The sequence below is a fragment of the Jaculus jaculus genome, chromosome 7 (assembly GCF_020740685.1).
Source record: "Jaculus jaculus isolate mJacJac1 chromosome 7, mJacJac1.mat.Y.cur, whole genome shotgun sequence".
Lineage (NCBI taxonomy): Eukaryota > Metazoa > Chordata > Mammalia > Rodentia > Dipodidae > Jaculus > Jaculus jaculus.
In genome coordinates, this window is record NC_059108.1 from 39,612,443 (window position 1) to 39,625,436 (window position 12,994).

Sequence of the window (12,994 nt, forward strand, 5' to 3'; positions counted from 1 at the left end):
ATTGCCAAAGGTTCCTTGGCGGGGGGGGGGGGACAAAGTTGCTCCCCAAGAAGAAACATGGGTTAAAAATGTTGCACATTCTACTTTTACCAATTTATCCAGTACCCTTAGCCTCTTGCCATTTTGTACCATATGTGAAAGCTATTCTCAAGTACATCACCACGAGAAAATATATGCTCTGTGCTTATAACTTAATTTTCTGACCTCAGTGGGATTTGTTTGTATTTGACTAGATCCCTCAAAAATGGACTGGAGAGATTTCTCAGTGGTTAAGGCATTTGTCTGCAATGGCTACTGACCTGGGTTCGATTTTCCAGTACCCATATCAACCTGATTCACAAGGTGGTACACGCATCTGGAGTTCATTTGCAGTGGCTAGAGACACTGGCATACCCATTCTCTCTCCCTCCCTCCCTCTCTCTCTCTCTCTCTCTCTCTCTCTCTCTCTCCCTCTGTATCTTTGCTTGCAAATAAATATTAAAATAATGATAATAATAATAAAAGATGATTAGTACAGATGCAGCTCAGTTGGCAGAGTGCTTGCCTAACATGCACACAGCCCTGGGTTCCATCCCCTGACCCACATAAAACCCAGTGAGGTGACACGTGCCTGAAATCTCAGCACTGGGGAGGTGGCAAACAAGAGGAGATGGCTCAGTTAAGGCACTTGCTTGCAAAACCTAGGTTCAACTCCCCAGTACCTACATAAAACCAGGTGCAGATGCACAAAGTAGCGCATGCATCTGGAGTTCATTTGTAGTGGCAACAGGACCTAGCATACCCATTCTCTCTTTCTCTCTCCTTGGATTTTTTTTTTTTAAATTCAAAGTTATCCTTGGCTGTATTGGGAGTTTAAGGTCAGCCTAGGCTAGAGACCCTATCCTTGCATGTAAATTAATAAAGTAAAAAATAAAGGGGAATTTATTTGAGTTTAAGTCCATGATAAATATTCATTTTTTATAATAGTTCACCTGTACATGGAAGTTTGAGATCTATACAAAAATGACTTTTTTTTTCCAAAAAAATGTTCTTATTTATTTGTGTGGAGACAGAGAATAAGATAATAAGAATACCAGGGCTTCTTGCTGCTATTAACAAACTCCAGATGCATGAACCATTTTATGTATCTGGATTTGCAGTGGCTGAGGCCCTGGTGTGCCCTCTCTCTCTCTCTCTCTCTCTCTCTCTCTCTCTCTTATAAAAGAGGCCAGTCTTTTGGGCTTACCTCATAAAAAAAGAATAAGCCGGGCGTGGTGGCGCACGCCTTTAATCCCAGCACTAGGGAGGCAGAGGTAGGAGGATCGCCTCGCCGTGAGTTCAAGGCCACCCTGAGACTACATAGTGAATTCCAGGTCAGCCTGAGCCAGAGTGAGACCCTACCTCGAAAAACCAAAAAAAAAAAAAAAAAAAAGAATAAAAAATTAGCTATATTATTTCAAGTCACTTGTTCACAATAACAATTATCAACCATTAAAAGTCATTTCAAGTGGCACAAATCTGCTATCAGATTTTGGCTGCTCTAACTACATACATGGGTGAGCTTGCTTTAAACTTGCCCAACTAATCAGCATGTACATATTAAAGTAGACTTTTTCAAATAAAATCACAAAATTAGGATTTTGAAAGTGGAAAGAAATTAGAGCCCACCTAAGCTAACCACATCACTTTGTAGACAAGAAATCAGGAGCAGAGAGACTAAGCGGTATATCTAAGATTAAGCAGGCAATTAATGGAACAGCTGTCATTAACAATTCAGGTCTCCTGGTTAGTGCTCTTGTAGCCTCTCCCCTACATCACATTGCCCTTCAAATGATGCACTCCTTCCAGAATTAAGCATGCTCAGCCACACTGAAATTTGCCCACAACTTTGTTCTGAGAGCTGCCGATGAAATAAAGAAAGATAAAGGACCAGGCATGATGGTTGACACCTCAGTCCCAGCCAGGGCTACATAATGGGTTCCAGGCCAAGCTGGGATACAGATAAAGCAGGACCCATATCATGGTAGCTAAGAGTTTTAGGTTTCATACTTGGTCTTTTTTAAAACAATCACACTGAATTTCAAATGACTGTCTTCTATCCTATACTGTGCACCATGGGACCTCTCTGTGCAAATACAACAGTTCCCAATTAACTGCCAGAGAGTTTCTGCACCTCCCGCTCTGACAGCACTTGAGCCCTCAGCATGCCGACTCCAGCTGCAGATGAAGCCATGTCATACATTCCAATGTCAACATGGAATAATGTTTGTTTATTTTTTTAGGCAGGTTCTCATTTAGCTCAGACTAGCCTTGAACTTACTATGTAGCTAAGGCTGAATTTGAATTCCTCATTCTCCTGCCTCTCTCTACTTCTCAGGTGCTTGGACTGTGTTTTGGAATGATGCTTTGATTATACGCTTAGTACATTTTAAATTCTTGATAATCAGGGATGCTGACACATGCCCATATTATCGACTCCAGGATAAGTAATGTTCAGGAAACATTCAGCAGATTGGAAGACTGATACAGTCCTTGGGATAATCCAGTGGTTGGGGATATGGGAAATATAGAATATAGGTTCAAATATCAGGTCTGCTACTTATGACCTACATGGCCTTAGGCAAGCTGCTAAACTTCTTTGTGTCTCCAGTTTCCTCAGTAAAACAGAGTTGATAACAGTATCTTCATAGAGGTATTGGGGGAAGTTAAATGATATAACCCATTATTAGCACAGTGCTTGGCCAATAACAATTATTCAAAAATATTAACTATGATAAGATTATTTTATGTTCATAACTATTCCTAGTCTTGCTGTTGTCATAATGCCTCCTGTCCCAGTCCCAAATGACTTGGAAAAAACAAGAGTTCAGTGAACCTTTTTCTTTTTTAAGAAATACATCTAGTACATAAATAGTAAGTCAGCCAAATCCTATTAACTCTGGGTAATTTCATTTAAAAATCATATTTTGAGTTGGACAAATAAATAAATGCCAAAGCAATTTTTGTTAAATCTTGTTTTCTCAATGGCTATTTGGAATACATCACTCATATGTAAGCCCCGAGAATATTGAATAACAGATAAAATAAATAATGACCATAATGCAAACCACATTCTGATTCCCACTTCCCCATACAACAAGTTCATGTAAGAACTGTAAGAGCCAAAAAACAACATGCTTATTAACTGTGGATTGTTCAGCTATATACATAGGGTTCAGCAAATCACGTGGGTGTTTCCATATTCTCAGTTAAGCTAATGGTTCCTTGGAGCCCAGTTCTTATAACCCCTTAGGAATTTCAAGATTTGCCTGAAAAAATATATCATATTTCCATGACTGTGCTGAACACAAATTGGGAAAGCTCACTGAATGGAAACCATCCTAAGGGACAGGAAATGGTCATTGTTTTCAAAAGAAAGGCAAGATGTGTCTGCGCACAGGAAATCAAGCTGGTCTTAGGAGATTGATCTCAACTTCCTCCACAAACCCATGTGTGCTGTGTGGACAGCCTCACATTTTACCTCACCCTTGGGAGCGTGGTAGGGAATAAGAATAAGGGCACTTATCATTTGAGGTAAAAGCATTTTTATTCAAAACTGCCACATAAATGCATCAAGAGAACTATATTCCTTCCTTTTTCACATTTCATTTCATTTTAAAGTATTCAAGGATTTACAGGGATTCGAGACTCAGAATAGGCAAGTTGTAAGCCTCTGGGACAAGCTGTCAAAAGGCTCCCATCTACAATGTGGTTTCCTAGATACATGGAGTTTTCTTCAAGAGTAAACTTGCACTACAAAAATTTGCTTCATTTCATTTTTCCTTGTGAATAAAAGTAGTTTCATTACCTTTTTCATTATTTATATATTTGCAAGCTTAGAGAGAAAGAGAGACTGGGCACACCAGGGCCTCCAGCCACTGCAAAAAATAACTCCAGATGCATGTGCCACTTTGTACATCTGGCTTTATAAGAGTACTGGGGTAAAGGAACCGAACCAAGGAATCTGGGTCGATAGGATTCACAGGCAAGCACCTTAACCATTGAGCCATCTCTCCAGCCCCTCATTGACCTTTTTTTTTTTTTTTTAATTCTTTGGAGTAAAATACTATCACAGAGAAAACCTGAGACCAAAAGAAAAAATTCCCAACTTTTATTTTTATCTTTTATTATTATTATTATTTTCAAGGTATGGTCTTGCTCTAGCCCAGGCTGACCTGGAATTCACTATGTAGTCTCAGAGTGGCCTTGAACACATGGTGATCCTCCTACTTCTGCCTCCTGAGTGCTGGAATTAAAGGCATGCGCCACCACACCTGGGTAGTCTCAGGGTGGATCTCACAGTGATCCTCCTATCTCAGCCTTCCAAGTGCTGGGATTGAAAGTGTGTGCCACCAAACCCAGCAAAATTTGCAGATTTAATCCCAACTGGGCAATAGGTCGTCTATTTTTGAGCAGAGCTTGGCAAGATGGAGAGACCCAAGTTGGCCTAATCAATGCAGAACACTGATGCTCTTGTGATACTATAAAGCAGTAAAACTTGTCATCAAGTCTTAACAGAAGATGCTTATTCCAAAGCCCATTCTGAATGCTTTACCCCAGTCATCAAATCTGGGGAAAACCAGGCAGGGACATTGCTCTCACCCTCCATGCAAAGAGCCCTTTCCAGGCATAACTCTCTCTGAATGAAGCCCCAGGGAAGAAAGACAGCAAGGTGTCAATGGAATTCACCTAAGGAATCAGTCAAATTTCTTGCTATATACATTTTTGGCCACTTCAGGTTTTCTGTTCATGATGAGATTTCTGACATTAGCAAAAGAGGTTTTCATCCCTGGTCAAATTAAATGGATAAAGAAAGGTATGTTTGCATATTGAGAGAGTTGGTCAATGTTGTTATTATTTCCTAATATTTTTGCAAGGTCTTTTTAAATGGCTGCTCTGCAGCCTGTGCCATTCACTTCCTAGAATCTGTGAGGGGGAAAAAAAAACCATGATTATTACTTAAGGATCACAGAGATTCCCTTCACTGCGAGAGGGAAAAAAGAGAAAAGCAAAATCAAGGCTATTATCCTGTGTTTATAACAAGTCTATTACCATAGTAACACCTGTGATGTCACAAATGCTACACCAAGGGCCAGAAGCTGTTGCTGAGGGGAAGGGCGGCCCAGCCCCAGAAGATGGACGCAGCATGTGAGGCCAAAGCAAGGTCAATGCTATGGCAATCATCAAAACACAAGGAGCTCCCTTCTCCAGAGAAAAGGGGGTGAGCATAGGACCAGAAGAGTTCCCCTGGCCCAGAAGTGAGCTACACCCACACGTTTTGTACACAGCTGTGCAAAGGGAGTGGAAATCCGAGCGAATGTGGTGTCACTGTGTTCCCAGTCAGAGTATTCCACTGGGCTCATGGGCTGCCAAGACGCGATTGGGATCCAGTGGTGAGTCTGCGCCTGAGACACCCTGGGCACCGGAGCCCGACAAGATGGAGCCTGGGATGGTGATACTTCAAACTCGGCCCCTCCCGGCCATGGATTCTCAGGACTAGAGAAGGAATCATCAAGTCTACTAAAAAGATACAGGCTTTTTAGACAGATCCAGTCACTGAGGTATCTACGTTAATAAAACATTGTTATTCTGAGCCGGGCATGGTGGCGCACGCCTTTAATCCCAGCACTCGGGAGGCAGAGGTAGGAGGATCACCATGAGTTCAAGGCCACCCTGAGATGACAGAGTTAATTCCAGGTCAGCCTGGACCACAGTGAGACCCTACCTCGAAAAAAAAAAAAAAAAGAAAGAAAGAAAGAAAAAAAATAAACATTGTCATTCTGATACCATCTAGGGAAGTTTCTAGGACTGTGCTGAAAAGGCAAGTGTGTATGAAAAAGAATGTTACTGCATTAGGAGTCAGAAGACCTTGGTAGTAAGTAGTCTTCACTCAGGGACTTAGAAAGCACATGACCTTGAGAAAGCTATTTAACTTGCTGGATCTTCAGGTCTTTATTTAATGATACCTAATGTGCTATTTCCCAGAGTATTGTTAAGACTGAATTAAATAAAAAGAATGTGAGGGGCTAGGGTGATGGGCCAGTCAGTAAGGCACTTGCCATGCAAGCCTGAGTTCAGATCCTGAGCACCATGTAAACGCTGGGCATGGTGGCATGGGCCTATTCTCTCCAGAGATGGCAGGATCCCTAGGGCAAGCTGGCAAGCTAGACTAGCCGAATCAGTGAGCTATGGCTTCAGTAACAGACTTCATCTCAATAAGTAAGGTAGAAGTGATTACCGTAACCCCACTGCGGAGGGCCCCCAGGTAACGGGAGTTAAGGTGAGGGGATACTAGGATATAACCTGCTAAATATATATTTTAAAAAAATTATAGGGCTGGAGAGCTTGTTCAGTGGTTAAGGTGTTTGCCTGCAAAGCCAAATGACCAGAGTTTGATTCCCCAGTACCCATATAAAGCCAGATGCACAAGGTAGCAAATGCTCCTGGAGTTAATCTGCAGTGGCTGGAGGTCCTAGTATCTCACCAATTTTCTCTCTCTCTCTCTCTCTCTCATAAATAAAATCTATTTTTTAAAAAAAATGAGCCAGCCATGGTGGCGTACACCTTTAATCCAGCACTCAGGAAGCAGAGGTAGGAGGATCGCTGTGACTTTAAGGCCACCCTGAGACTACATAGTGAATTCCAGGTCAGCCTGAGCTATAGTGAGAACCTACCTCAAAAAAACAAACAAACCGCCGTAAGTTCGAGGCCACCCTGAGACTACATAGTGAATTCCAGGTCAGCTTGAGCCAGAGTGAGACCCTACCTCGAAAAACCAAAAAAAAAAAAAAAAAAAAAAAACCAAAACAAACAAACAAAAAGACGCACAGTAACCACTGGGTACAGTGGTTTGTGCCTGTAATCCCAGCACTCAGAGGCTGGGGCAAAAGGATTAGCTGGGGTCCAAGGCCAGCCTGGTCTAGATAGTGAGTTCCAGCATGGTCTGAGCTATACAGTAGAAACTTGTCTCCAAGAAGAAATAAAAACAAAAAACAAAGAACAGGGCTGGAGAGATGGCTTAGCAGTTAAGCGCTTGCCTGTGAAGCCTAAGGACCCCGGTTCGAGGCTCGGTTCCCCAGGTCCCACGTTAGCCAGATGCACAAGGGGGCGCACGCATCTGGAGTTCGTTTGCAGAGGCTGGAAGCCCTGGCGCGCCCATTCCCTCTCTCTCCCTCTATCTGTCTTTCTCTCTGTGTCTGTCGCTCTCAAATAAAAAAAAATAAAAATAAAAATAAAAAAATTTTTAAAAATTAAAAAAAAAAACAAAGAACGGCCATTAACCTACATACAGCTTAAAAAAAAAAACTGACAGGGAACGTAACTCAACTTAATTATAAACACAGGCAAAGTTTGTAGTAAGGAAAGAAGTGAAATTATTAACTAAATGAAAACTTTTGGCTGCATGAACTTGAGTTATCAATTGATAATAAATCAGTGAAATCCTTACTCTACTATCAAGGAAACTGTGGTGAATTCAGACAGGTTGGGACAACATACCAGCATTTTCTCAATGAACATCAAAGCAGACAAAAATATAAGCATTTTCTCAGTAAACGACTTATATTACATGTGTGCAATCAGATATCAGTCACTTGTTCACTTATTCAGCAAATACTGGGGTGCCAGAGCTTACTATGTAACCTGAAAACCATTATTTCCCTGCCTTTGTCGCTGGCCACTCCTTGCAGTAGCACATAGGCAACTTGCCGTTTCCACAGCCTGACTGTGAAGCCCTGTTCACCCTCCCATTATGAGAATTGGCTCGTTTTATCCTAACATCAGCAAACTGTGAGCTCTAAGCAAAACCCTGTCCACTGCCTTTTTTTTCCATAAATAAAGTTTTTGTGTGTTTGTCACAATAATTTTAATTTTTTTAAAAATAGTTTACTTATTTAATGGCAAGGAAAGATATATAGATAGAGAGAGAGAGAGAATGGGGGTGCCAGGGCCTTCAGCTACTGCAAACAAACTCCAGATGCATGCACTACTTTGTGTATCTGGTTTATATGGGTACTGGAGATTCGAACCTGGGTCCTTAGCCTTCACAGGCAAATGTCTTAACTGCTAAGCCATCTCTCCAGCCCAATTTTCATATAAAAATTTTATTTATTTATTGCAAGGAGAGAGATAAAAAAGAGAGAGAGAGATTGAGAATGGGCTCTCCTGGGCCTCTGGCCATAGCAAACGAACTTCTGATGCATATGCCACTTTGTGCACCTATCTTTATGTGAGTACTGGGGAATCAACCCTGGGTTGTTAGGCTTTTCAGGCAAGTGCCTTAATAGCTGGACAATCTCTCTAGCCCCAAATTATTTTCATAATTTTTTAATGTTTATAATTATTATTAAAGTTTAAAAACTCTTTTATATTTATTTATTTGGGTGAGAGAGAGGGGCAGACAGCTAGGGGGAGGGAGAGAGAGAGAGAGAGAGACAGAGAGAGAGAGAGAGAGAGAGAGAGAGAGAGAGAGAGAGAGCAAGAATGGACACGCCAGAGCCTCCAGCCACTGCAAACGAACTCCAGACGCATGTGCCACTTTGTGTATCTGAGCCTGTGGACCCTAGTCCTTTGGCTTTGCCGGGAAGTGCTTTAACCACTAAGCCATCTCTCCAACCCAATATAAATAAAGTTTTATTGAAACACAGCCACATTCATTGGCTTGTGGATTATCTGAGAATGCCTTTCTCTGCTGACAGCGGTGTACTGTAGCTGTATAAAGTACTATCTGGCCTTTTACAGAAAAAGCTTACTGACCTCTGCCCTAGATGACTAACTGAAAATCTATCTCTCTGGCAAGTTTCTGCTCAGATACTAAGAAAGTGCCTAGAAAGCAAAGAACTTTTCTGTATCTTTGACTTATCATACAGAACTTTGGGGTAGACAAGGTCAAGATTTAGGACAGTTGCAGAAAATGAAAGTCATCCTTCCCTACATTTTGTTTTCCACAGACGAGTGAGCGCCTTGGAGTTCCTCAGAAAAACAGCATAAAACCAGTGGTGCTTCGTTACCCTGGCTTCTAATTCCTCAGAGTTCCTCCAGCTAAGACTTCCAAAGCTCAGTTTTTGGCCTCTGTCCCTTTGCATATTTATTTCCTGATCTGATGTGGAATTAGAGTTAAATAGGAGCTGTGTGCTTGAATTCCACGTGGCTGGCTCAGCAGGAAACTCCAGGGCAGGTTTTTTGGCAAGCCAAACTCCTGTGAGCCTCAGCTATGCTAATTTCTAAAGCTGTTTGCTTTGCTCAAATAAATCTTAGCAACAAATTTGCATTTGGATACACACCTTTTATGCACAGATTATGTGCATGGTGACTCTCTTGCAGAGAGAAATATGAAAAGAAAAAGTAAAAAAAAAAAAAAAGGAAAAAGAGATAAGGTATTTGCTAGCTAACTTTCATGTGGTAACTATTATGCCAGATGCTTAACCTCTACTTTTTCATCGCATCCCCACAATAACTCCATGAAGGAGGAAAGTGAGCTCCATTTTAAAGATGGGAAAACTGAAAAGGCAGAGCTAGTATCACCTGGACACTTCCATGGGGCTGTGTAAGTGACAAGGCCTAGTATTAAACCTATTTTTTTTTGGAATCCAAAGCCTGTGTTCTTGCTACTTAGTTCTTCCTGCTCAGTGACATCCTCGTCTTCACCACCTCTCACCTAAAAGGCACACATTCATTTGCAAAGACGACATTTAGAAAACCAGTCATCTTTGTCCCCAATTGGCCTATGCAAAGTATGTCTTTGGTCCTTAAGAGTTAAACTTAGGTCCCTCTGCATCACAAAATAATCAATCAAAAGATAATAGACAAATTTTATAGAATACGGCAATTGTGTTAGTAATTAGCATCACAAATGATTTTAATTACACATAGATTTTTATATTTAATTTATTACAAAGAGAGACAGAGATAGAAAGAGAGAATGGGTACTCCAGGGCCTCTGCAAACAAACTACAGATGCATGCACCACTATCTGCATCTGACTTATGTGGGTACTGGGGAATCAAACCCGGGTCCTTAGGCTTCACAGACAAATGCCTTAACCTCTAAGCCATCTCTCCAGCCCACAAATAGATTTATGGTATATCTAAGGACTAACATATGATAGGACAATTTTATTATTCGAAGAGAACATGGCCCTAACTTTAAAGGAAAATAGAATACAGTGGAAATACACCTGTAACATAAACTCAGGAACTTATATCTACAAATTTCTTCACTGCTTATGGAAACAAAACCAGACACCTATCTTCCTATATACAAACATAAGCATTAGCGTTAAGATGTTATAGTAAGTATTGCCATTATAACTCAATATTTGTCACTGTTCAAAACGATTGCACAGAAATAACCAGTAACAAAAATTAAGCATTCTAGTATAATTCCAACATTTTATAGCAAGCAAGAGACAATATTATTTAACTTCATTCTCTGGGTGAAATCTGTCTGCAACCTAGTTTGCAGTATTGTAATGTTCAGCCCATTGCCATCTCAATCTAATGCACTACCATCTAATTTTCTGGAAATATCAAAGAACTGATTACATTTTCATGCAAGTGAAATTCAGATTTCCATCTTTTTTAAGCTCTCAAAAACAGCCTTCCAGGAATTAGAAGCAACTCTGTGGAAATGATGCCTAATAAACTTGGTTCTTGAATGGATTTTGAGGAAGGCATGTTGAAGAACATACCTGCCATGTGTCCTTTTACAAGATTACTCCTTTCCTCAGAAACCCCAGGAGATCCTTATGCACCTCTCAGTTCAACCATCATTACTTTTTCTTTTCTTCCTTCCTTTTCTTTCTTCTTTTAATTAATTAATTAGTTTATTTATTTATTTACTTGAGAGACAGAGAGAGAGAGAGGCAGATAGAGAGAATGGGCATGCCAGGATCTCCAGCCATGGCAAACGAACTCCAGATGCATTCACCACCTTGTGCATCTGGTTTATGTGGGTCCCGGGGAACTGAACCTGGGTCCTTTGGCTTTGTAGGCAAGCACATTAACTGCTAAGCTCTCCCTCCAGGCCCCTCTTTCTTTCTCTCTTTCTTTCTTTCCTAATCAGACATATATATGGCATGTATTCTATCTATTTTTATTTATTTATTTTGGTTTTTTCGAGGTAGGGTCTCACTCTAACCCAGGCTGACCTAGAATTCCATCTCAGGCTGGCCTTGAACTCACAGCGATCCTCCTATCTCTTCCTCCCAACTGCTGGGATCAAAGGCATGCGCCACCAGCCCAGTTTATTTTATTTTTAAAACCATTTTATCCTTAAATAATAATAATAAAAAAAAACAGGTTACTTCAGAGAAAGAAAATAACTTTCTTTGAAGCTGGTGGTAGAGAAGTTTATAGTCAGCTGAATGTTTGCAGGCTAAGCAGAAGTAGATATTTTCCTAATAATAGAAATAATACTTTAAATCATTTGTGCACTAGCATTTCTTATTTCTAAAGTTCTTAAAACAGTCGTTATCCAAGTTAATTTGTGTTAATAATCAGTCTGAGATCATTATAAACAGCTGTCTATGAACTGCTATCGTTGGAAATCCCAGTCATGCTTACCTGCTGGTGGCTTTATGAAAGGTGGCGGGATTAAAGGTACAATAATGGGCACACTGCCATGATCCTTTGACCCTGCAGGTGAGTCACTGAGTCCATTTCCAGTGGCAAGCCCTGAGTAGCCTGTGCTTATATTGTATGGTGAAATAACACTGTCTTCGGGTAATTTTGGTTTTGGCAAAGAATTTTCTGTAAGAAAAAAATCATAATCAGTAATGACAAAAGAACTTATGTGGTAGACTTAAATTTTTCCTTACTTCCGCAAGTAAAATGGTCATGAAACTGAACAACGTCTTCCTTGCAAACCTTTAAGCCATTTGCCAGAACCCCACAGCCCATCCTGGAGCATTTGAGCCTTGTTACCAACAATTTCCAATGGGCTCCTTCAGGATTTGCTCCACTATGATAGCTAATATCCCAGTTGAACCACTGTGATGAATTTTAGCACTGTGAAATCCCACAGACAATTGAGAGGCAATTAACCTTGTCCATATACAAGATGACATACAGCAGGCACTGCTCGCTGGCTGCCAGGGTAAAGCCTGAACCATGCTCCCCAGCATGACCAAGTCCTACTGGATTATAAATTGAAACTATAATATAGCCAAATGAATCAATGAGAGATAGAGATGCTTTGGAAGAAAACTACCACCAGGTGTTGGTAATTCCCACTGAAAGTTAACAAAAAATGGAAATAAAGAAAATGCACTATGACAGCTTTGTCCAGGAATTTTATACCCTTGTATGTGAAGCGCATACATACACAAAGCCTCAGCGGTGAAAATCACAGCCCCCCCACCTGCCCATGTTCCCCAGAGGTAAGATCATTACCTAGGCCAAGTATTATACAAGCTAGAGTTTACAGAATAGGAACCCAGCACTTGCATTTTTCCTTCACAGTGCAAATTGATGATACTATCTACATAACATGCTAGGTACCATTTCTTAGCAAGCTTAACAGAAAATTTGTCACACACGTTCAATTCCACCTGCCTGTAGGACAGCTCATTTACATTTCATTGCTTGCCATATAAGAAGGAAAAAAAAAAAAGTTCTTTCTCAAAGACTGGAAATAAGATATTTGAACAAGTACTATGCCAATAGATTTTGACTAAGGTAACAGAACTACTTATCAAATTGCCACAATGATGTTGCATAATTAGTTTTACCCACATTTTATTAAAATTCCCTAAACTGGTTGCTTCTTCATGCAGTCCTCCTCTTTTCTGTTACAGACTCTCATTCCAAATTTAAGTTTATTGATTCATACAGGCTTCCTCTTAGATATAAGCCACTGCTCTTCCTCTGTACTTTTGACTCTCTAGCTAGATGAAGATAAAAAAAATTTTACACAGTAATACACGATTGGATCATCTACAACTCCTTTTCTTCTGATCCTATTAACTGCAGAATGTACA

At 40.5% G+C, this 12,994-nt stretch overlaps 1 protein-coding gene across 1 annotated transcript in view; it reads right to left on the reverse strand.

The window, feature by feature from the left end:
- The window catches only part of LOC101609007 (sine oculis binding protein homolog), a 199,836-nt gene that overhangs the window by 167,442 nt on the left and 19,400 nt on the right, over nucleotides 1-12,994 (reverse strand). Inside the window, exon 3 of the mRNA XM_045155067.1 lies at nucleotides 11,580-11,765. Within this exon, the coding sequence (XP_045011002.1) occupies nucleotides 11,580-11,765 (186 nt within the window). The remainder of the gene's footprint in view (nucleotides 1-11,579; nucleotides 11,766-12,994) is intronic.